This window comes from Phalaenopsis equestris, unplaced genomic scaffold, assembly GCF_001263595.1.
Source record: "Phalaenopsis equestris unplaced genomic scaffold, ASM126359v1 Scaffold000139, whole genome shotgun sequence".
Taxonomy (NCBI): Eukaryota; Viridiplantae; Streptophyta; class Magnoliopsida; order Asparagales; family Orchidaceae; genus Phalaenopsis; species Phalaenopsis equestris.
In genome coordinates this window covers 132,787-156,138 of record NW_018164581.1, presented here as the reverse complement: position 1 = coordinate 156,138, position 23,352 = coordinate 132,787, and the positions used below count along the sequence as shown (strand labels likewise).

Genomic DNA, 23,352 nt, shown 5'->3' with positions numbered 1-23,352 from the left:
TTATAGGATTTTTTTTATTTTTTATTATTCTTTTTATTTTTTTTTTAGTTTGGCTCAGGCGTTGATAAGGAAGATAAAGATAAGATAGCATTTAATGTCACCCTCCTGAATCACCTAAATAATTTATTCATTTGACTTTGAAGGAATAGGAGATTGAGCTTTGCAACAATCAAAACATCAGAAAACATACAAATGTAAAATCAAAGTGGACTTTTAATTTTCATCTCTCAATTTTCGTATATCCTGAAAATGATTGAGATATTGAACATTTATTACATATAGTATTATAAAAATTACTTTTTTCCACTAAAATATCATGAAATGATTAATGGAATTTTTTCTTATATTGCATATTGTCAATCAGGAAGAACGGAAATCAGACAGCTAAATTAGGAGTTATCTATGATCATGAGTTTTCTTATTTAAATTATTTCCAATTTCTTTATTCTAATTTATTTCGTTGTTAGCTAAATATTTAGATTATGAATATGCATTATTAAGTTAGCTAAAATAGATTATACAAAATATTTTGTACATAAAATAGATTGTAAGATTATTATTTAATGGAATGAAAGCAAAGTGAAAAGGCATTGAGCCTATTTAGGATTCAATCTATTTTCTCGAAGATTGATATGGTATCAGAACCAAATTTTTACCATAGCCACCGGTAGTCGTTGGAGGACTGTCAAGACTCTCTTTCCGCTGACCTTCTTGCGGGAAGTGAGGAATTATTTCTTTGCCTTGATTCACCCATCTGACAAAGCCCCTCGCAACGGAAGCAAACACGACTCTGCACGCTTCGCCTTGGAATCATTCGGAGGGATCTTCGTCCGTTGCGACTGCTCATCTGGTAAACCCGACTTGGTTCGCTCGTCTGCTCATTTGCTCGTCGTCTGCTCGGCGTCTGATTATTTCTGCTCCTACGTCGTCTTCATTCTGCTTCGTCTTCCTCTTCGACTCGGTTGGTCTTGACAGAGCCTCTCCTTCGTTCGAACTCCATGCAGTGGCTCCCGCTTCTTCGTCATCTTCACTTGCACGCTAACGAGACATTCCCTTTTTTCATCTTCATATTGAATTAGTCTTCTTCATTTCAAATTTAGAAAATAAAATTAAGATTCCTATATAAATGATTTTTTTGTGTCGGATTTGAAACTTTCAGAACAATTCTTAGCAGTATAAGGACTTCTTATAAAATAAATGATTGAGATAGCATAGTTATATACAACCATAGCTACTCAGCTGGACTTATAGTCATATTTGGTTCATGGTGACCACCATCTAGCATATTATGGTCTTTGGACGCATTAATTAAAACTATATCTATGCTGGAAGCTCTATATTAAAGAACATGATATGCAATTCAAGTTATCTAATCTTAAGGAAACCTTCTATGTGTATACAGACTTGGCCATGTTATGAAAGTACACCAACATTTCGGGGTTTTGATTGATGGCATGCTCTTTTATGTATCATGTCCATGAGATAAAAATATAGCATTTTCATTTTAAAAGTGAGTCACATGAGCTGTAATTTTAGAAAAAAAAATTTCTAAATAGATTTTGCTGTAGGCTAGAGTAGGAGAGCATCTGTGAGGGAATTGGAGAAAATTTCAATTGTAAAGTGAGGAGAGATTTGAGGATAGCAGCAAGGGGACTAGGAGATCCTTGCAGAAGCATTCTCAACACTTTGTAAAGGGAGAGAGCTAAGTATTGTGTACTCTTGTTATTTTATTTCTGGAAACACAATTCTATAGTGGATTTACTTGCTATCAAAGATGTTTTATGGTGTTTTCTCAATGCTTTTTTAGTAGTCATTTTCACTTTTCTTTTGTGGTGATTAAGTAGGAAGTTTAGGAATGAAAGAATGCTTTTAAAATTGTTTTAAATCTAGTAACCTTCAAGCCGTTATTTACTTTTCATTCTAGCCAAATGATTAGTTAAAAAGTGTTGTGACCCATAATGACTCAGGAGAGTTATGGAAGAACAATTATGTTATTCACATTGATTTACAGGGTATAGTGAAGTACTTTGTATGGAGATGCAAATATTAGAGAAATAATCTTTGATGGGTTCAAATTGAGGTTTAAAGAATTAAAACCAATTCAATCAATCTTCTTTATGCACTCGGGAGAGGGTATAGAAGAGAGCTTCTCCTATGTGTCACTAGTCTCATTCACAATTTTCATTTTTCATTTCCTTCACTCCACTTAGATCATTGCAAGAGAAGGTAGCTTTATAACTTGTTTCTTACCAATTCAACTATATTAAGTAGAATTTTTGTAGGAGTAAACCTTGAAGAGTAGTTTGCAATTCAGTAGGGCCAGTTAGCACAACTGTAAACCAATTTAACTTCCAAGCTAAGAAAGAATTTAGTAGGCTAGAATTTTTCCTAAACTTAAACACCTTGCTCACTGTGGGTTCGATAATCTGGACTCAAAAGTCTTATATTACAAAAGTGATAAGTACACTTGCGTAAGGTCCCAGAGTGCCAGTGCACCTGGACTTAAGTTAAGGCCGTATCACCCAAGCAATGACCAGGATCCCACCCTTAACAATCTAACTTTAAGAGTAAGGTAGGGACTTTGCCTAACCTAAATATTGTAATTCTATAATAGGAGAGTGGTCTTTTGCAATTTTTGTCATGGAAAACTTTAATGAAGAACTTGGGTGTTAGGAAAGTTATTAATGACCTTTTTGACATTTTGTTTGATGTGGCAACATAGAATTAAAAAAAAAAAGATATTTAGATGTGCATATATTTATGTATGACAATATTTCATGATTTTAATAATTGGGAGTGAAAATTGAAGCTCTTGAGAGAGAGAGAGAGAGAATAATATTTTTAGTAGTATATAATAAAAGTTCATATATACATATAAATTAATCATATATATGTCATAATCGATTTTTATAATTCATTATAAAATTGATTATGTAATATTTAAATATTAACATGTTCAATCCTTCAACGCATGCCAAAAAAGACCAATTCAAACACAAGTGGTACCATTCAAACCGTCCCCACGATTTACACACATATAGTCCATTTTGTGAGATGGAGCTTCAATAAATGTATTTTTTTTTTCATTGGCAAATATAAATGAAGTCCTCACACGCACGAAATCACATAAAAAATTTGACAAATTAATTGTACTCATCTCATGCATCTCTAAACATGATGAAAAATATGATGCAACTCATGGAATGAAATTCCTAGCTAAAAGATGAATTATGGGGTTATCGAGTGACTAGGCCATTATGTCATATGATTGTACAAATAACGCATAGATTGAACTTGATTGATGGCTATCAGGACTGATGATGATCAAGGTTTATGGATGACTACCATAGGAGACAAAAATGAATCTAGGAATAGTATGTGGTCAAAATAAGGTACATAGTGGAGTGCCCTTGATCATTCTCTTATGATGTTAACAAACAACTCCTGGGCACTAGATGGGGTTTTCTCTTTCTCTCACCCTTGACGCGATGGCCAACAACTCACCCAAACTTCTCTCCCTCTCTCTTTCACTACTGATGTCGACGCCAAAGCCTGACTCTCGGCATGGGGGTGCCGCAGTTGTTTCGCTCTATTTTCTCTTTGTATGAATCCTAAATAGTCTACAAAAGGTGGCAAACATATGCAATCAAACAAGTTTTAAGAAAACGCAATAGGCAAACAAAATAGTGCGCTGTGATGACCTTAAAAAGAATAAAATACAGGCCATTATAGTTGTGGCTGCTAAAACTCCCAGAAAATAAAAATATAAAAAGAAGACAGAAAAGCTGTGTGTGTATATCCAGTTCTATATTTATACAAAAAAGTAATAGTAATAAGATACAACATAAATATTTCCTCTTCTCTTAGCTCGTGCCACTTTGTTCATCATCTTGAGTTCTAGTTATATATACAAAATTTTTTCTTGATTACAAAGTTCATCTTGAGTGATCCTAGTTATATATACAAAATTTTTTCTTGATTACAAAATGTGTTTTTACACTATGACTCACGCCTCTTATAAGAGAAAAATTTTGAATTCACAACTAACAAGTATGAATTTAAAAAAATTCACGCAATCTATCCTCAAACAAATAATTGGATGCAAGTAAATTTGAATTAAATTCCTTTACCTTTTTTATTTTAATTTTTTTTCTTTACATTTCCTCTTTCAATTCCTTCAAACCAAACAAAGTTTAAGGGTATGCTTAATTCTAAGGAATTGGAGCGAATGCAAATGCATTTTACTTGACAATTTTTTATTGATTATTTGGTTCCAATGTAATTTGTAGGTAATTATATTTATATAGGAATGCGAACAAATGAATGTTTCATTTAAACTGTCCTAATAGACCCTAGAGAAAAGTGGATAAGGAAAAATTTATCAAATCAACATTCTGACTTGTGTTCTTTTACAAGAAATAAAAAACTCATTTTCTCATCAATAAAAAAGTAAAAAAAATGTTATTCTATTTCTCTTCAATCAAAATAAATGGTCAGAACTAATTTTAATTCAATTTCCTTGCTATATCTATTTTCTATTCTTTCTAACCAAACAGAAACATGCTTTTCGTAGTTCAAATATTACTGCCTTTAGGCTGCAGAACAGGTGAATAAGATCAGGCTGCATCATGACACAGTCGTAGACTGCTCTTGCTGAATGACAGACTCAAAAGCAGCGATAAGCAATGCTACCTTTCTCTTCCTGGCTGGTGCCATTCTTCCTAGGGTGTTTCGAAGAGCATAGTCTACCATCCACTCCTCAGCTGTCTTTCTTTCCTCTACACTTTGATGCTTGAGGTTGACTACCTCTACTTCTTGCTCAGGCTTCAATGGAAGCAATCGAGGTGGTCGTGGATTGAACTCTCTTGCATTTTCCTGATTCTCTGCTGTCATCTTTCTCATGTAGCTGTATCTTTCTTTAGGCCTATTTGTCAACTCTGCTAAGGGAATTTCAGAGATGACTGGTGCAGAATTTGTTACATTTTCCTTTTCATTTTCCAATCCGCCGTAGATGTCTATATCCTCATCATAATTGCTTCTTATAACCAGCTCGGAATCATAATTTGTTTCATGTTTGGAAGGTTCACAACCTTCAACAGCTTCCACATTAACTTTCATGACAGGCTCCACCCAATTAACTTCTAAATTTTCCAAATCTGTTTCCAGTGAAGAATTGGGTAGCTCAACCCCAGATTGTAAGTTTCCATATACGGATTTTTGAGATTCTTCTTCATTTTCACAGCTGAAATTTGTGCTTTGCTGAATTTCAAGGTCTACCTTAACATCATCAGCTTCAGGCTCAGGCAATAATTTTGAATCAGCATGGCTACTTGTGCTCAGAGTGTTCTCTTGCCTCAGTGTGAACTTGAAACATTCGGCTTCACATTCTAGGATGTTGTCTTGTGTTTGACCAAGGAACTCTTCAAAGTGCAGTGAAGAATTGCTCTGGCTATGAAGATATGGCCCTACTCCTTTCTCCCAATCAACATAGCAGGTTTTTCCTTCTTCAGTTTCTAGTTGAGCTTTTTCCTTCTCATTCTCAATATATTGAATATGTTCCTCAAACAACTTCATCTCTTCTATTGAAATCTCGCTGTTGTTGTCTACGCCGTCTTCAAAGCTAGTGACCGAGTAGGATTCCTGCAACTGATCTGTTTCATCATGATCTCCCAGTATCATCCAATTCATTCCCTTGACAATATCTATACTTTCAACTTCATCTTGACTTCCTTGTCGTTTGAAATGATTGATCTCATTGCGCCCATATTTTGTCATTGATAACCGCTCTTTCTGGCTGACAAAAAACACTTCAATGCAGGCAAAGGCATTTCGTGTTTTTTCTGGCCATGTAAGGAACAGTATTTGTATGAGCAAAGCGTCACGTTTGAAGAGCTATTGGATTCATCAAGGTCCAAATTTTCTGGATTTCTGGCAATTTTAAAAGTGGATGAACAGGTAGCCCTGCTTAAATTCACGGTTGGGTGAAGACCCACCCCTGAATTCTTCTTCATGGAAGATCTCACCGGCTTTAAACCCGAAGTCCTTACCAGTTCTTTGTCAACAGTTTTACTTCCAGTGTGGTTGGAAGAAGAAATTGAAGTCTCCAAATTATTCATGCTTTTGATCTTTCTATATGAAAATAAGGAGTCAGTAGATACCTGAAGCTTGTCCTTAATTGCATCAAATCTGCTTGTGTGCTTCATTTGATTTGGCAATCCATTGGTAACTTTGGATGGAGATGGCTTCTTCTGTTGAACCGGGCTGAGTCCCAGATGGCTGGATTGTAAGGGAGCTTTCCTGAAACCGTCAGGTTCAGCTTCCTTCATGGATTTCTCCTTCCTTAACTTCTTAATTTGATCTCCGCCGCCTCCACCTCCGCCGATTTGCTGCTTGAAAGGCATCATCTTTCAGGCTTCAAGTCCAAAGATCCGAGCTTCTCAAACGCTTGGTATCACGATGTTTGGGTTTTGTGCTTGCAGAATTGGATGGCTTTCATCACTTCTGCTTTCTTAAGGTGCGCATAAATTGCTTAAATCATGAGGATTTCAAGGAAAGGGGAACTTTTTCTGATGTGGTTGAAGGGAAGAACTGAAATTGCGGTCTTACAAGAGATTCCTTCAATTCTGGAAGCTTTGGATTTGGCTTATATGGAGTGCAATTTATTTTATTGGGCTGGCTTTTAAGCCAGGCCGGCCATGTTTGACTATGAGGAACTCAGTCTAGTGGCTGACAAGGTAAATTATTAAGTTTTTTATTGAAGAAAATGTTGTTTTTTTTCCTTTCCTCTGATGGAAGCTAGTGCTGGGAAAATGTAAATATTTGAAAGAGTTTACCAAGTGATGGGGTATGAGCTCTGGCCACCATAATTAATTAATTGAATGAACCACATAAATTTTCTTGTTATAGTAAACATGTTTTATTCAATTCTATGATGGATAGAAAATTTTGTAAATAAAATTCATCTTTGGAGTCCTCAAGTCTATTTTCTCTCTTAAGAAATATTTAATGTCATTTTGAAATGAAATAAGTTTAGAAGTTGTGAAAATTAGTTATAAATGAAATTAAGTCAATGGCAAGATATGTGTTATTTACATATATTATTTTTCACATATTGTTATTTCATCCAATCTATATTTAAGATATATGTTTAGAATCGAATTCATTATTAACATTTGGCATTAGAGCAAAAGAACATCTTTGCCTTGATTGACAATTGAGTATTTTTTGCATTTTTTTTTGGTTAAATGTGAGATACTGCATAAATAAAAATCTCAATTAGCTATTTAATAGACATGATGATTTGAGAACATCGTCGTAATCTCACTAAATTTTTTATTTTCATTATTCTTTATTAATTTTGACTTTTGTTTAATTTAAAAAATTAGTGTCACGCGTTCTTTTGGTTTAAAATGATGATATTTTGGGTCCAAAACCTCATAGAATCTTTATATTCGCAGAGGGGATTATTCATGTTTGAAGTGTTGGTGAAAGTATTCAGAGTAAATGTGGTTATCCTGCATTTGAATTTATCTTTTTATTTAAGCTTGTAATGAAAGCCTCTTTTGTTAATCACGGAAATAAGACTCAAAGTAAATTTCTAATCAAATGCGATGTTTGCTATAAATGGTTCCTTTTGAACCTGGATGAAACAATTTTAGCTTTTGTTATATATATATATATATATATATTAATGTATGATCAAAATATGAAGAGCGAAATCAAGCGATCTTGAACGGGACACATGTCAAATAATCATTTTGGGCAAGTGCGAAGGGCTATCAATCCACACTGTGCGGACGATCCAGTCGATTGAACCAAAAGGACCGACCTAGGAGCGATCCGCTAAACCTAGGAGTGATCTGAACGGAGATCCGAGGAGTAGTGATATAGTCATAGTAAGAGTTATCTTGAAAATTATGGCGGGTGACCAACAATAGATAATTTCAAGAGAATTATCAATACTTAACAATGCTTCTACTTACTATAAGTATTGGAACAATGATGTGTAAAAGGAAACTTCAAGAGGAATGCATAGATATATTATTGATATTATACTCTTAAGTCTCTCTTGCTCTTTTTCTCTTTATTTACATTATTCTTTGGGTGTGATTTGCGGACAAATCTGGGTTCAATATCATAAATGGTGCGGGGAGCAGTAAATTATTTGATTAACAAGAAGACGAGCGACTCAAAGTGAAGATCCCCAACCTCAGGAAACCCCTGACAACATGAAATTCCCTTGTGAGTTTGTAACCACCAGATCAACAAACTGAAAGAGCAAATGATGGAGGCGATAAAAAACACACTTGTCCCGAAAAGGGTGCAACTTCCACGATCGACAACATCTCATCACTCGAAGACGGTAGCCACCTTGAACACTATTAGAGTCCCTCTTACCCTCAAACCAGAGTAAGAAACTTATTGCCCCGATAGCACGGGTTCCACACCCCTCGATCATCGCAAACTTAAGCACATGAAAGCACTGCAACTTGCACAACCCATGAATGCCTTCTTTCAACAGATATCTAAAGCGGAACCACCCGAACACCTTAAAATCCTGACGTTAGAACCCTATCGGCAATGGTCGGTCTGGTCGATAATATTTCCTCTTTTGAATCAGCGTCATGCCTACTAAAGATCAAAGATGAACTCATGTGTCACCTGCTCCTCACAACACTCGGAGAATCAGTCATTCGATGGTTCATTGACCATCTTTCACAAACTTTAAAAGAATATTCGTAGCTCAGTTTGCTAGCTCACAAAAACCCCATAGAAACTCACAGGCCCTTCTCTAACACGTCAAGGACAGGGTGAACCCTGACACACCTTCATAACCGACTTTCAAAGGGAAATATTGTATATTGTAAGTTCGGGACCTCAAATCCATTGTCGCACATGCCACCTTCCATAAGGACTTAGGCAAGGACCCTCCTGTTATGCTTTAGACCTACTGTGGCTTAAGTTGTTGGCCGAGCTGTCAAAAATGGTTAACAATCATGTATTTACAGAAGAGTATAATTTGTCATTCACTAGGAAGCGAAGTTGGAGGCAAAAGAATAATCCTCATCTACGCATGATGGCTCACTTTGAGATCATAGTCATCGCTTGAGGATTGGGCGGTGGAGAAAGGAGATTACCATGTCAATCACTCCCACTTCCCCGTGCGACAGATGAATCAACTCAATGAAGGAAGAAGGCTACCGTCCTCAACCCAAGAAATTCCTCAACCAGAAGTAGTAGAAACCATCTAGCACAATGTTCAACCAACACAAAACCCAACTAACATAATTCCTAGATCTAGTCGTCATGTTCACCAAGGACATCGAGGCTGAATTATTTGCTTGGTTCGCTAAGTTGGAGTCAAGAATGGAGGTGTTAGGAGGTGTGATTCCAGACACTTCAACAGAACAAATAATTGAGAATGGAAGATGAGAAACCGTATGGCGAGCTGGAGCAATCCTTTCCTTATATACTTCTTATTTCTCTTATACATTATAGTATATTTATATTTGTATAGATTCATTTATTTTGATTTGTGGTTATATTTTCTCTGTGTGATACTAATGCTTTTAAGATATTATAAATATACTTATAGTGTGTTTTGTGCTACGATTGCAGGTATATAATATGTTAGGCTAGGGACTCTACTCTATTTTATTTTTCTTATGGTACAAGTTTCTTGTGGACCTCTAATGGATAAATCAGCCAGTAATGTTTAACTGATAGAATTATTAGTCATTTCATTGATATGAGCCAAATTAGTGGATATGATAGTCAAAACTTCAGCTGGTTCTTAACTGAAAATTCACTAGTATAACAGAAAGAAATTTTTACTTTTTTGTAGATCTTTTCATAGATTTTTCAGCAAATAACAACTTTGGCTGATATTCCGCTGAATTTTCGTCGGCATTTGTTTATGGTGGAGTTTTTAATCATCGAAATACAGTTTTGACAAGAGATATTCCAGCAACTCAAAATCCATCATAAATCAGTCATAAATTAATTTTATGTGCAAAAAATGCATTCAGGCTCTTTGTGTTTTTTCTTGTAATGTAAGCCATTCATGATGTGTTTGATTTAGTATGATTAACTGGAGGGGTTGAGTTGCTAGCTTTGACTCAATTGAACGAAATGGAAAATATGAGACTTCAACTTGGGTTTGATGAGCTTCTAAGGCCAATTAAGTTAAATAAATTATCACTTTGGGACATTTAGGATGTATTGAACTCACTCTAATCAATTTTATGAATTGGATTTGATTGATTTAACCATTGAGATTTTCATAAGATTTATAATTTGGTTAAGTTGAGCTAATTTGTTTTAATTAGTCTATTGTATTTAATTAACATATGGTGAACTTACTCATGAGAAATGGTAAGCTTAGATTAATCTATTTTGATCAATTATTTCTGAAGAACTAAAATGTGAAGTTGGGTTAAAATTACCAATTAGCTAAGCTAGTCTGTAAGATAAGATGATGTGAGGTGCATCTAGCGTGTATGCGAGTCAATGTATTAAAGATGGGTTATTAGGTCATTAACTTAATTAAAGAGAGGTATTATGTCTAACCTATTATAATACAAAATGTGCTAGGATATATTAGATTGATTAAGCAAGTATAAAGTTTATTAATCAAGTCATTGACCCATTCAAAAGGGAGAAGAGAGCTAGGTTAAGCCTCGTGGAACACATGATGTGTAAGGGTATACTAAATTAACATAGTGTGAATGATGGTTGATGATTAGATCATTGTCTTAATAGAAGAAAAGGCGCAAGCATTCTAAATAAGACTTCAATATTTCAGTTAGAAAAGAGATCTTTCTTTTAACTAAAGATGATAGATTAGTGAATCATGATGGGTAATGATAGATAGAGTACATAATATACTAGAGTATATCCAACTAAACTAAGCTGAGGATACTTTAGGAGATCGAGGCTAAGCAAAAACAATTGAATCAACATGTAATGAATGTAGTAAAAATATTGGCAACTTCATATAAACATGAGCTGAGGAAATTTATATGGTAAACTCTTTGTCATTAAACAAATAGATTTTTTTGGGAAACATTAAAGTGGTTAAATGTCTCATTAATCCTTATAAGGTATGATGGATATAGCTTTTTTTACTAATGAATGAGTTCATTAAGTTAATATGATTTCAAATATGAACCACATTCCTCTATAGTTTATATCATCTTCAACTCACACGCCATTAATTTAACATAGATTGTAGTATAATAAATATCCAAGTGTTTTTCTCTGTGTGTGTGTGTTTCTGTACATATATAATACCATTAATTTAACATAGATTTAATATTTATTTATTTATTTATTTATGTATTAGTTGAGGACATGCTTACTCCTACATCTAATCATAGAAATAAAATCAAAATATTTTGACTGATATTCATGATTATTTTTTTAAATATTAATTTAATTGTAAAAATGAATAATTAATTAAATTTATGTTATATTTATGGCTTAAATAAAACTTCTAATTATAAAAATTATACTAGCTAAATTTGGATAAATTGTTTGGGACAATTCAAATGAATTTACTTTACAAATGTATGGACATCAAGAACTTGAATAAAAGAACCTTTAGTTGAATAATAAAGCTCTCCGCCATCTAAATAAACAGAAAACATTGTGTCCAGTCCAAACACAATTTTGCATCCAAAGTCCAATATGATTATGTCAGTTGTGAAGTGGCAAGCCTTGTGTTTCACGAGATTAAAAAATAGAAAAAAATTCGTATTTTGGCACGATTTGGATCGAAACCAACCCATTAATTACAAAAGAAAACTGAGTACTGTTCAAATTCTAGCGTGTTGCCTTCATTTCCTTTTTTTTTTTTTTTTGGGTTAGGGTTTTTCTTGTGGTTTTTGGGATAGGATTTAGGAAGTAAACCTCTTTGAGTTTTGAAGGGCACCACAATAAAGCAATTTTGAAGATTGAAAGTGAAAATTTTGGTGACAAGAATGAAGTAGAAGTGTGTTTAGCTTCCATTAAAATGGTAACATTGCTTTAGGTTTACTTGATGTCTTTAGCAGTTTGAATCAATATAATTTTTATATGGTTTTTCATGTTTAAATCATACGTACTTTTTTTTTTGTAGGGTTTGAATAAATATATTTTGATATTATAAACTTACGTTTATTTCTTACATGGGATGAGTGAAAGATAGTGTTCATTTGTGAGAAAAAAATATAATAATTACACCATAATACCTCCAAAATATGACCACAATAGCACATCAATATCACCAAAATACCACCACAATATCATCACAGTACAACCAAAAGAACACCATAATATCACTTCAAGATCACCAAAATACCTTCACAATACCACCATAATATGATCACAATTCCACCTCAATATTGTCACAATACCACCCAATATCACCACAATAATATAATGGTTTTTGGTGACTGTGCTAATTTTTTGGTTGTATTATAGTGATATTATGGTAGTATTTTAGAGGTATTAAAATAATATTATGACATATTATTGTGGTGATTTTGTGCTGGTATTATGGTGATATTTTAATTATATTTAGATGATATTGTGGCGGTGATGTGGTAATATTTTGGTGGTATTTTAGTGATATTATAGTGTAATTTTAGTGGTATTATGGTGTTATTATGGTGGTAATGTGGTAATATTGAGATTTTATTTTGGTGATATTTTACTGATATTATTGTCATAATGTGATGATATATTGGTGGTATTGTAATGTTATTATGATGAAATTTTAGTGGTATTGTGATGATATTGTGGTGGTTTTGTGTTGGTATTATATTTGTATTTTGATGATATTTTGGTGGTATTGTGGTGGTATATGATGATATTTTGGAGGTATTTTTGATGATAATGTGACAAAATTTTGGTGGTGTTATGGTGGTATTGAGGTGTTTTTGTGATGATATTGTGGTGATATTTTGGTGGTATTTTGGTAATGTTGTGATTGTATTTTGGTGATATTGTTGTGGCATTTTGGTGATAATGTAATGAAATTTTTGCAGTATTATGGTGACATTTGAGGGATATTTTGTTGGTATTATGTTGGAATTATGGTGGTATTGTGATGGTATTGTGGTGGTATTTTGGTGGTTGATTTCAGTATTATGATGATGTTATGGTATTACTTTAATCATATTGTCGCTAAACGTCCTACAACTGTAGTTTTATGCAAAACAAGCAACATGATTGAAAGTTATATCTTAATGCTTTTTTTAGCCACTAGCTAGTTAAAAAAAATGTAATCTTAATGTTATAAATTCACGTGTTGCATAATGCTTAAAAAAAATGCTTAATTCTTCCTAAAAAATTGTAAGCTTAATGCTTCAAAAAATCTAAATAAAGATCATAAACAAAGAATACAAACAATAATGTGTTTCAAATGTGACTACATATAAATAAAGAGCATTATCCATGAATTGCAGTACACTAAAGTGCAAATGATTATCCTTGACTAGACATCAAACACGGACAAAGTTCATGAACGAATTTTGCTCTAAATCTTAACATGCTTTGCTACCAAACTTTGTGATAATCCCAATTTATTGGCTCTATGCCCACCAATTTTTTCCATGCATTTGTAAACAAACATTTCAGTCAATGTTGTTTATTTGTGTTGGTGATCCTCTGCGTGCACTAATTGGCAAGTCATTTGAATTTGAATCAAAGACATTGTCGACATCTTCATTAATGAGTTTGACCTTCAAAATGAATAATTTATGTAAAAAACTTTTAAATTAATAACTAAATTAATGATGAACAATTTAATAATGTGTTACTGAATTTCTTTACAGTTTGCTGAAATATATCCTTTTGTGTTTTTTTTTTCAGAAGTGAGTCATATAAATGTAATTTCTTCGACTTCAATTCTTAAACCAAATAGAATCCAATTCTAATTATTAACAATTGGAATCATTAGAAGTTTGGATTTTTCAACATTTTTTTTTTACGTGACTCACGAAACTCATACTGTCAATTTTATGACTGGAAAAAAGCTTGCCAAATTAGTGCATATATGTCAATTACAAATACGTATGGGGGTAAATTCCTTATCAATAATATAAGCTATAAGGTAATGTGTATAATTACCCAATGCATGAGTGATATATACAATTATGGTTTGTACAAGTATGGAGTTTTTTAATTCTTATCATCCAACAAAACAACAAAGACATCAACATGCTCATTGGATAAGTATTGATTTGTCAGAATTTTATCAATGGATGATCAACTTATTATTATAAATTCTTGAATAACCATTATATCACTAGTACAGTTTCAACATATAAAAAACTTGATAGATAAATATAACTCATTATGGATCTAATTAGCGTTTAGAGAAAAAAAAAAGACTATCTTATCATTGAATCTCTAACAGCATTGGTCGATTGCCTCCACCATATATATTGATATCTTTACTCTCAATGAAAAGTCGACAACAGACTCTGCATGATGATGCTTCATATACAAATAATAATGTATTTTTGAAGATAATGTGATGTTATGATACATATAAAAAGAAATGTTTTAATGATACCTTAATTTCATAATCATTTGCAAACACTCTATAAACCTCCTTCTCTTTTCCATTTTGAAATCCAACAATTATTGGGTCTACCGGGGTTTCTAAATTAACAATATTTGCATCCTCTTCCTCCTTATGCACAAGAATAGAAACCTTCTTCCCCTTAATTTCAACTCCCTTTGATTCCTCGTCAGCAATAAATTAAGCTGCCTTTGACACCTTCTCATCTGGTTTAGCAACAATGCTATCAGTTTTTTATCTTCTTTAATTAAAATTTAGTGTAAGGGGATCCTAATTTTCTTTTTTTTCCAGGTTTGTCTTGATTTGACTCTCCGTAAAATACTGCTTAGATAAGATTTATATATTAGTTTTTCTTTCTGTTTTCCCTCAACAATTGCTAATTTTATCTCTAGTTGATTTATTTTATTATGAAGTTTGATTATGCTCCTGGCATATTAGTAAATGAACTAGTTTTTCAATGTTTGTTTGTTATTCAAAATTTATTGAAGTTGGAGTGTAAGGAGTAGTTGGTTCAACACAATATCTAGGAGGTGAGGGTCGGATTGAGCTATTGAACTTTGTAGTGAGAGAGCTAGAAAATGGACATGAAGAATCGTGGGTTAATGAAGAAAGAAGAATTTGTTCCTCAGCCGTTAGGTCCGTAAAAGTATAAAAAAGCTGCAATAACCAATCAAACAATAAACATGTTATATATGCAAAACTATTGTCACCCAATATTTGGAAAAAAGTTAACAATTTTGTTACCTAATTAGTAGCAAGTTTTTTAAAAATATATCTACAGAAATTGTGCTCCAGACTCTCATTTTCGATTACTTGAGCATGTGAGGCCTTGCATCAGGTGAGTTGGGAGCAAGAATGGATAATGCTCAATAAATTAAAGCTGTGAAAAGAATTCATTAGTATATATGCTATAAAAATAAAAGTTTGCTTTATACAAAACACACTAAATGTTAAAAAAATAATAAAAAATAAAACCATTCATTTTATCCTAGCGATTGTTTGTGCCTTATTTTACAAACAACAATATCAATTTGCTCAATAAGAAAATCACAAATGACACTTGACCAATTGAAAGAGGAGAAGCTATGGACATTTTTGGTAAAACCGTACAACCTAATAAGCATAATGTTGTTGCTTGATGGAAAAAAAAAGATCGTCAACGAAGACATGATGCATAATTCTACAATAGGTGTAGAATACTCCCCTAAATCAACTTTTATCAACACATTCTTTATTTGTATTAAATTGACGCTGGATAAGGAATACTTACCCCAGTTAGCGAATTCTCCTCTATTCAACATACCAATAATTAGGGTAACTTTATTTGAATTGAAGCTTAAGCTTTTGACACCAATTCTGAAAACCTTTTGGCCAGTATCCCAACATTTTAAAATTTGTAATGTCAGTGAATTTTCTTGATAGTTTGAAGGCATATCGAAAAATTAGAGGACATGTAATTCCTTTAGAATATTTTTAGTTTATGCATTCATACGCCAAAAAATTATATCACAAACAACTCTAATAGAAGAACGTCTACATTTACATGTCAGCGTTCTTGCGTAGATTTCAGTACAAAAGAAAAACACGTAAAGACAAAAATGTGTTAGTAGAGAAAATCTAACATAACAATGAATTTTTTCTTACAAAAAATGTGCATTATATCATAATCAGTTTTTTATCACAAAATTGATTCTATTGTGTGAAAAAACAACATACCACAATATTACCATCATAATACCATCAAAATATTATCATATTACCACCATATTATCAACTTTATACCATCAAAATATCAACAAAATTTTACAAAAAAAAAATCATCATAATACCCCCACATCACAATCCTTATACCACCATAAATAATATCATAATAATATCACCATAATACCAACACAATACAACTACAATGCCACTATAACATCACCACAACATCACCACAAAGTCATCAAACTACCATCATATTACCACTACAATATCATTATATTAACACCATAATACCACCATATTACCATCATAAATCCACCAAAATATCACCATATTACAACTAGAATACTACTATAATATTATCATAATACCACCTTAATACCACTATATTAACACCATAAAACAACCACAATATCATGCTAATACAACTAAAATAACATTATAATATCACTATAGTACTACCATAATATCATTATAATACCACCAAAATATCACTTCAATACCATCAAAATAACACCAAACTATCATCCCAATACCAACACAATACTCTAATACCACCAGAATATAACCCATAAACACCAAAATACTACCATATTACCAACATAATACTAACACAATACCACCACAGTAACATCACAATAATTACAATATCAACGTAATACCACATAATGTAACCATAATAGTACCAAAATACCACCAAATTATCATCCCAATACCACTGAAAAATCACCACAATACTGCCATAATACCAAAAAAAATACTACCATATTACTACAAAAATTCTGCCAAATTATCATCACAATACCACTATAATATCATCAGGAATGTGGTGGTATTACAATAGTGTTATGATGGTATTATGGTGGTTTTGTAGTGGTAATGTGGTTTTATTTTTTTGTTATTGTGATGTTATTAATGTTGTAATGTGGTAAAATTTTGCTGGTATTCTAGTGGAATGATGGTGGTATTTTAGTGGTACTTTGTTTGTATTTTGGTAGTTGTGGGATAATAAAGTATTGATATTGTTGTGAAATTATGGTGATAATGTGATGGTATTGTGGTGGTATTGATGAGATATTGTTGTAGTATTATGATAGTATTGTAGTGATATGTTGGTAATAATATGTTGGTTTAATAATAATATTTTAATGATACCGTGGTTGTATTGTGGTGGTATTATGATTATATTATGGTGATATTGTGATGATATTATTGTGATACTAAGGTGATTAATTGATGGTATCGGAGTTGTGATGTAATGGTACCGTAATGGTATTATGATGGTAATATGGTGGAATTATGGTGCTAATATGGAGGTATTGTGGGGGCAATATCGCAAAATTGTTGTGGTATTATGGTAGTACTTATGAATATTTTTTGTTTTTCCTAACACATTAAACAAATAAACCTTATCAAATCAAATGCATTGTTATCTAATAATAAAACATGAATATATATGGTTAAAATTGATATTTTATATTTTTCCTAACACATTGAGTAACTAAATCTTATCAAATCAAATAGATTGTTCTTCAATGACAAATCATGAATATATGATTATAATGGAAGAGTTGTGTAATATATTGAACAAATGAGATAAAATTGATACGTAAGAATATATTTCTCGGTTACATACAGTTTAAACATGCAAAAAATGAGACATTGAAAAATAAATACAACCAGCTATTACCCCAATTTACGTAGAACCTTTATTTACTTTTTCTTCGTTGGTATTTGTCTTAATTGCTTCCATTTATGGTTAGCTTGTAGATCTTTTACTCCTAACCCTAAAAATTGTACAGTGTAATTTATTTTTTATTAGAGTTTGGAGGTAAAACTGCATCTAGAGTTTGGATTCAATATTTACTCCCAAGTGACTTGCACACTTGTTAGTTTATCCGGTCCGAGGGCCAAGAAAGGATAAGCTATCCACGTCATTATCGTCTTCTTTCTCCGCCATTACCCCCTTGTCTCTTGTCTTCGTCCTTGTCTTCGTCCCCTCCCCTCCCCTCCCCTCCCCTCGTACCTTTCCCGGCTCACCCACAGTGAAGTCGTCTTCTTTCTCCGCTATTTCCTCCTCCCATCCCCTCCTCTCTTCGTCCCTTCATCTATTGCCTTCCCGCACTACCCCGCAGTAAGTCTCTCCTCACGGCCGTTTTCTTTCTCCGCTATTCCTTCTCCAATCCTCTCCTCTCTTCGTCCCCTCCCCTCTTCCCTTCCCAGACCCACCCAACAGTAAGACTCTCCTCTCGGTTTTCAATAATGGACGCAATCACCGACGAAGCAACCTTAGATCCTTTCAAGATTGGCCCCTCTTCCATCATCGGCCGCACCATTGCCCTCCGCGTTTTGTTCTGCAAGTCAATCTCTCAGCTCCGAAGCAGTTTGTCGCTTCTTCTCCGCCGTGCCATCGGCTTCCTACACCCGCGCAACACTCGGGGGATTCTCGCTGCAATGATGCTGATGGCTTTTCTTCTCCGGCGCGGCACCAATGTGCGATCGCGGGCTGAATCGGCTTACCGGCGCAAGTTCTGGAGAAATATTACGCGTTCGGCTGTGACATACGAAGAGTGGGCGCACGCCGCACGGATGCTTGACAGGGAGAATGCGGCAAGAGGTGCGAGCGAGTTTGATTTCTATGACGAGGAGATCGTGCGGAATAAGCTGCAGGAGCTGCGCCATAGGAGGGAGGAGGGGTCGTTGAGGGATATTGTGTTTTGCATGAGGGCGGATTTGCTTAGGAATTTGGGTAATATGTGTAATCCCGAGCTCCACAAGGGTAGACTCCAGGTATGTTTTATTCATCGTTTCCAAAATTATGTTGTTGTTTGATTATCTTCATTGTAGATCTGTAAAGACTTGGTACTGCAGTGAGGGGGCTGGAGATAGTTTGTTGCTTTTTTGGTGTCTTTTGATTGGATGAAATCATCCTCCATAGTTGGCTTTTTGAGAATCTTGGCTGTAGCTGAGTTGTAGGAATTTAGAGGACAGACATTGGAGCAATTGTTAGATTATTTCATTGTGACTATAACTGATGGGTAATGATTCCGACTGCTTAAGTCTCAGGAAAGCTCAAGGAATCTTACCCCGAGGGGTGGCTATGGTAGGCTACATTAGTTTGACCATAGCAATGATCCAGCTCCTAGCACTTAGGAGCTGTTTGGCTGCAAGTAGGATTTAGTAAATCCGTAAATCCACCTAACCCTTGGATTTAGTAAATTTGGATTTAATCCGAATCAAACACAAAATGGGGGGCTTCCAAATCCAAAAATTCTGAAATTCAAGAAACTCCTGCATTTTACCATTTGGCTACATTTAGTAAATTCGTTGATAAACCTTAAAAGGTGCTACCAATCAGCCCCTTAAAGTTGGGCTGCCTACTTTTGTTTTGTTGGCTACAATATCTTGGTTGATTACTTGCCAGGTACCTAATGAGGGTCACTTGCGAGCTACCTTGTTTAAGAGAGGATGCCAAGTGTGGGGGAGTGGGAGTTGTGTAAATTAGAAATTTGAATTTCACTTGAAATATACCAACTTAAAATTCTGACATTAATACATTAACAGAAGTTAAATAATATTGCAAGTAAAAGTGCTATGTTGAAGCTTAAATAATGTAGCAATTAAACAACTAAATAAATACACAAACTCCATGAACACATGGAAAAGAAATGGTCTATCCAATATGAATAAACTAATACAATCCACGATATAATTCATTTTACTCAAACATATTAGACTTTTAATATTGTCAATGTTGGGTCCCAAGTCCCGAATGTGAAAGTAAAGGGTTGTGTTAGACAATTGACATCCAACATAAAATTTTATTAAAAAATTCTGTCATGAATTCTTTAAATCATTCTGTCAATGTTAAAGTCTCACTTGAAGGAGATACACTGTATGACCTAAATAAAGTCGCTGCACTGGCTTTGAAGTGTAATGTTAAATAAATACGGGTTCTCACATTATAGATTAATGTTGACAAATAAGTTAGTTCATGAGATTAATATTATTTTAGTAACCTGGAATATAGGCACTCTCATATTTAAATTAATGAAATTAGTAGATATTTTGATTCATAAGACTATAAATATCTTTTGGATTTAAGAATCTAAATGGGTTGAAGGAAATGCTAAGAAAATTAATAGCTTATGCTTTAAACTTTGGTATTCAGATATGAGTCATACTATTTTAGTCATACTAAAAATAGTGTGTAATTATATATAAGAGTTTGGAAGTTAATGTTGTAAAAATTATTAGAAGATAGAAGTATAGCTCTAAAGATTGTTATCGATAGTAAGATTTTTAATATTGTAAGTGTTTATGCTTTGAATATATGTTTAAAAAAATTTAGAAAGGCCTAGAGGAATTAATACAAAGATTGTCTCTTGAAGAAATAATTTTCATTGGAGGATATTTAAATGAACATGTTAGTAAAATGGTAGAAGATTTTAGAAGTGTTTATGGTGGCTATGACTTTTAGAGTGATTAATAAAGAACATAAAATCATATTGGATTTTGTTGTAGCTTATAATTTTCTTAGTACAAATATTTTATTTAAGAAAAGTTATGAGCATATTATCATTTATAAGAATGAATCTAATAAAACACAAATTGATTATTTTCTTATAAAAAAATAGATTGTCAAGACTGTAAGGTTATTTAAAATAAAAATTTAAGTACCCAACATCGATTATTAATTTTCGATTTTAAGATGAAGGATTAGAAAATGAAATGCAACAAAATATTATTATATAGTTAGATGGGAGCACTTAAAAGAAAAAAAATTATAAGATTTAAGATGTTTATGAGATACTAATAGTATGTAGAATAAAATAACAAGTACTATTAAATAAGTTGCATTAGATGTATTTAAAGAATCAAAAATAAAAACTCTTATGAATAAACATAGTTGGTGATGAAATACTAATGTGAAACATAAGATAATAAAAAAAATTGTATAAAAATTAGTTTAAATGTAAAGTTTGGAGAATTAAAAAAATATAGGGTAGCCCATATGGAGTCTTAGAAAATACTTTGTGATGCTGAGAATTCTATTTTTAATGATCTTTATAGTATATTAGATAAAAAAAATTATTAGATTTGGATATTATGTATAAACTAGCCAAACAAAGAGAAAAAAATAAAGAATTAATTTAAGTAAAGTATATTAAAAATGAAAAATTTAAAAGTATTTTTTTAGATTAGGATATTCACCATAGATGAGATGTTTTGATAAACTTTTTAATAAAGATTATAAAAGTACAATTGATATTAGTGATCTTAATATCGTAAATAATAGTATTTTTTTTTTATTTTCATCGTCGCATTACTAAATTAGAAGTTGATGAGGCTTCAAAGAAAATGAAGTGTGAAAAAGTAATATATTCTGATAATATTCCAATATAGATGTGAAACTGTTAAGAAAATTTGATAATTTCTTTGTTTATAAAACTTTTCAATGTTATTTTAAAAACTAAAAAGATGTCTAATGGGTGGAGAAAGAGTCTTTTGGTTCCTATTTTTAATAATAAAGGGTATCCACAAGATTATGCAAATTATACAAGAAATAAGTTATTGCATCATACATTAAAGTTATTGGGAGAGTAGTTAAACATAGTTTACATGACATAAAAATTTCTCAAAACCAGTTTGGATTCATGCCATGCAAGTCTACTATAGAAGTTATACATTTATTGAGAGGTTTGATGGAAAAGTATAGAGAGAATAAGAAAGATCAACATATGATTTTTGTTGATTTAGAAAAATCATTTAATAAAGTTCCAAGAGGAGTACTTTGGAGAGTTTTAGAAAAGAAATGTGTTAATATTGCTTATGTTCAAGTCATTAAAGATATATACTAGAGTTGTTACTCGTATTTTTACACAAGGAGGATTGACCAAGTATTTTTTTATTGCAGTTGGATTACATTAGGGACTTACTTTGAGCTCATATCCTTTTGCTTTAGTTATGGATATTCTTACTGGACATTTATTGGAGGATTTATCTTAGTGTATGCTTTTCACTGATGATATCCTTCTTGTGGATAAGACTAAGAGAGTGAGAGTTTTGGAAAAAAATTAATTATAGATATCAACTTTGGAGTCTAAAGGCTTTCGTTTGAGTATACCTAAAATTGAATATATGGAATATAATTTTAATAATAGTAGATCTAGTGGCGGGGTTATTATAAAGTGTGATTAAGTTATTAAAAGGAGTGTAGATTTATGGGGTCTATTGTTCAAAGTGATGGTGATATAGATGGGGATGTTATTAGTATAATTCAAGTTGGATGGTTGAAGTGGAGGAATGCATCATGCTTATTTTGTGATTGAAAGGTACTGCTTAGACTAAATGAAAAATTTATAAGATGGTGGTGAGACCTGCAATGCTTTATGGCTCAAAATATTAGCCTGTAATAGAGAAGCATAAAATTAGGTGGTCTTGAGATGAGATTGCTCAAGTTGATGAGTGCTTTTACACTAAGAGACAAAATGCAAAACGAATATATCTGTGACCGGTTTGGAGAGCTCCAGTGGCAGACAAGTTAGAGATTCGCCTTAGATGGTTTGATCATATTAAACGTGGACCGTCTGATAACCCTATTAGGAAAGTAAATGTTTTAGATTTGACTTATGTTAAGAGATGTTGAGGTGGACCTAAAAAAACTTGTAAATATTTTATAAAATTAATCTTAATTTATTAGAATTAAATTGAAATATGATACTCAATAAGACACAATGGAGAAAAAAGGATTCATGTAGCCGACCCCACTTAGTGGGATAAAGTTTTTATTTGTTGTTGTGAAACATATTTGACATGGCACACTTGTTAATATATTAATTTAATCTAGAGATGATGCCACACGAATAAACTTATAATCTTGGCTTATTACTCAACTAAGTGAGTGAGTCTGTTACTATACCAACTGTCAAAATTAATATGCTAAAACATTAAGTTATACGAGTGTCCAAACTAATACATTATTGTAATAATACTAGGGATTATGTTATATGTGAGAGTACTAATAATTTAAGTGTCGATAAATTTATCCTACACTTACATAGTAGCAGAGTAGAAAT

At 32.7% G+C, this 23,352-nt stretch overlaps 3 protein-coding genes across 3 annotated transcripts in view; 1 reads left to right on the top strand and 2 right to left on the bottom strand.

Moving 5' to 3' along the window:
* Window positions 1-4,626: 4,626 nt before the first annotated feature.
* LOC110021680 lies at window positions 4,627-5,775 on the bottom strand. The gene has a single exon (XM_020720268.1). The coding sequence runs from the start codon at window positions 5,773-5,775 to the stop codon at window positions 4,627-4,629; it is 1,149 nt and encodes a 382-aa protein (XP_020575927.1).
* Window positions 5,772-6,964, bottom strand: LOC110021679. Its single transcript, XM_020720267.1, has 2 exons — window positions 6,216-6,964; window positions 5,772-6,176 (listed from the first exon to the last, which is right to left on the bottom strand). Exons 1-2 carry the CDS (start codon window positions 6,402-6,404, stop codon window positions 5,772-5,774), a joined length of 594 nt encoding a protein of 197 aa, XP_020575926.1. The 5' UTR covers window positions 6,405-6,964.
* Window positions 6,965-18,280: 11,316 nt separating this feature from the next.
* The window catches only part of LOC110021682 (triacylglycerol lipase SDP1-like), a 17,859-nt gene continuing 12,787 nt past the window's right edge, over window positions 18,281-23,352 (top strand). Inside the window, exon 1 of the mRNA XM_020720270.1 lies at window positions 18,281-19,063. Within this exon, the coding sequence (XP_020575929.1) occupies window positions 18,536-19,063 (528 nt within the window). The 5' untranslated portion in view covers window positions 18,281-18,535. The remainder of the gene's footprint in view (window positions 19,064-23,352) is intronic.

Bases quoted from the DNA above. Each gene is read 5' to 3' on its own strand.
- LOC110021680 (XM_020720268.1), bottom strand. From the start codon at position 5,775: ATGACAAAATATGGGCGCAATGAGATCAATCATTTCAAACGACAAGGA.
- LOC110021679 (XM_020720267.1), bottom strand. From the start codon at position 6,404: ATGATGCCTTTCAAGCAGCAAATCGGCGGAGGTGGAGGCGGCGGAGAT. The intron at 6,177-6,215 runs TTGCCAAATCAA...AGATTTGATGCA, and splicing joins CATCCAAAGTTACCAATGGA to ATTAAGGACAAGCTTCAGGT.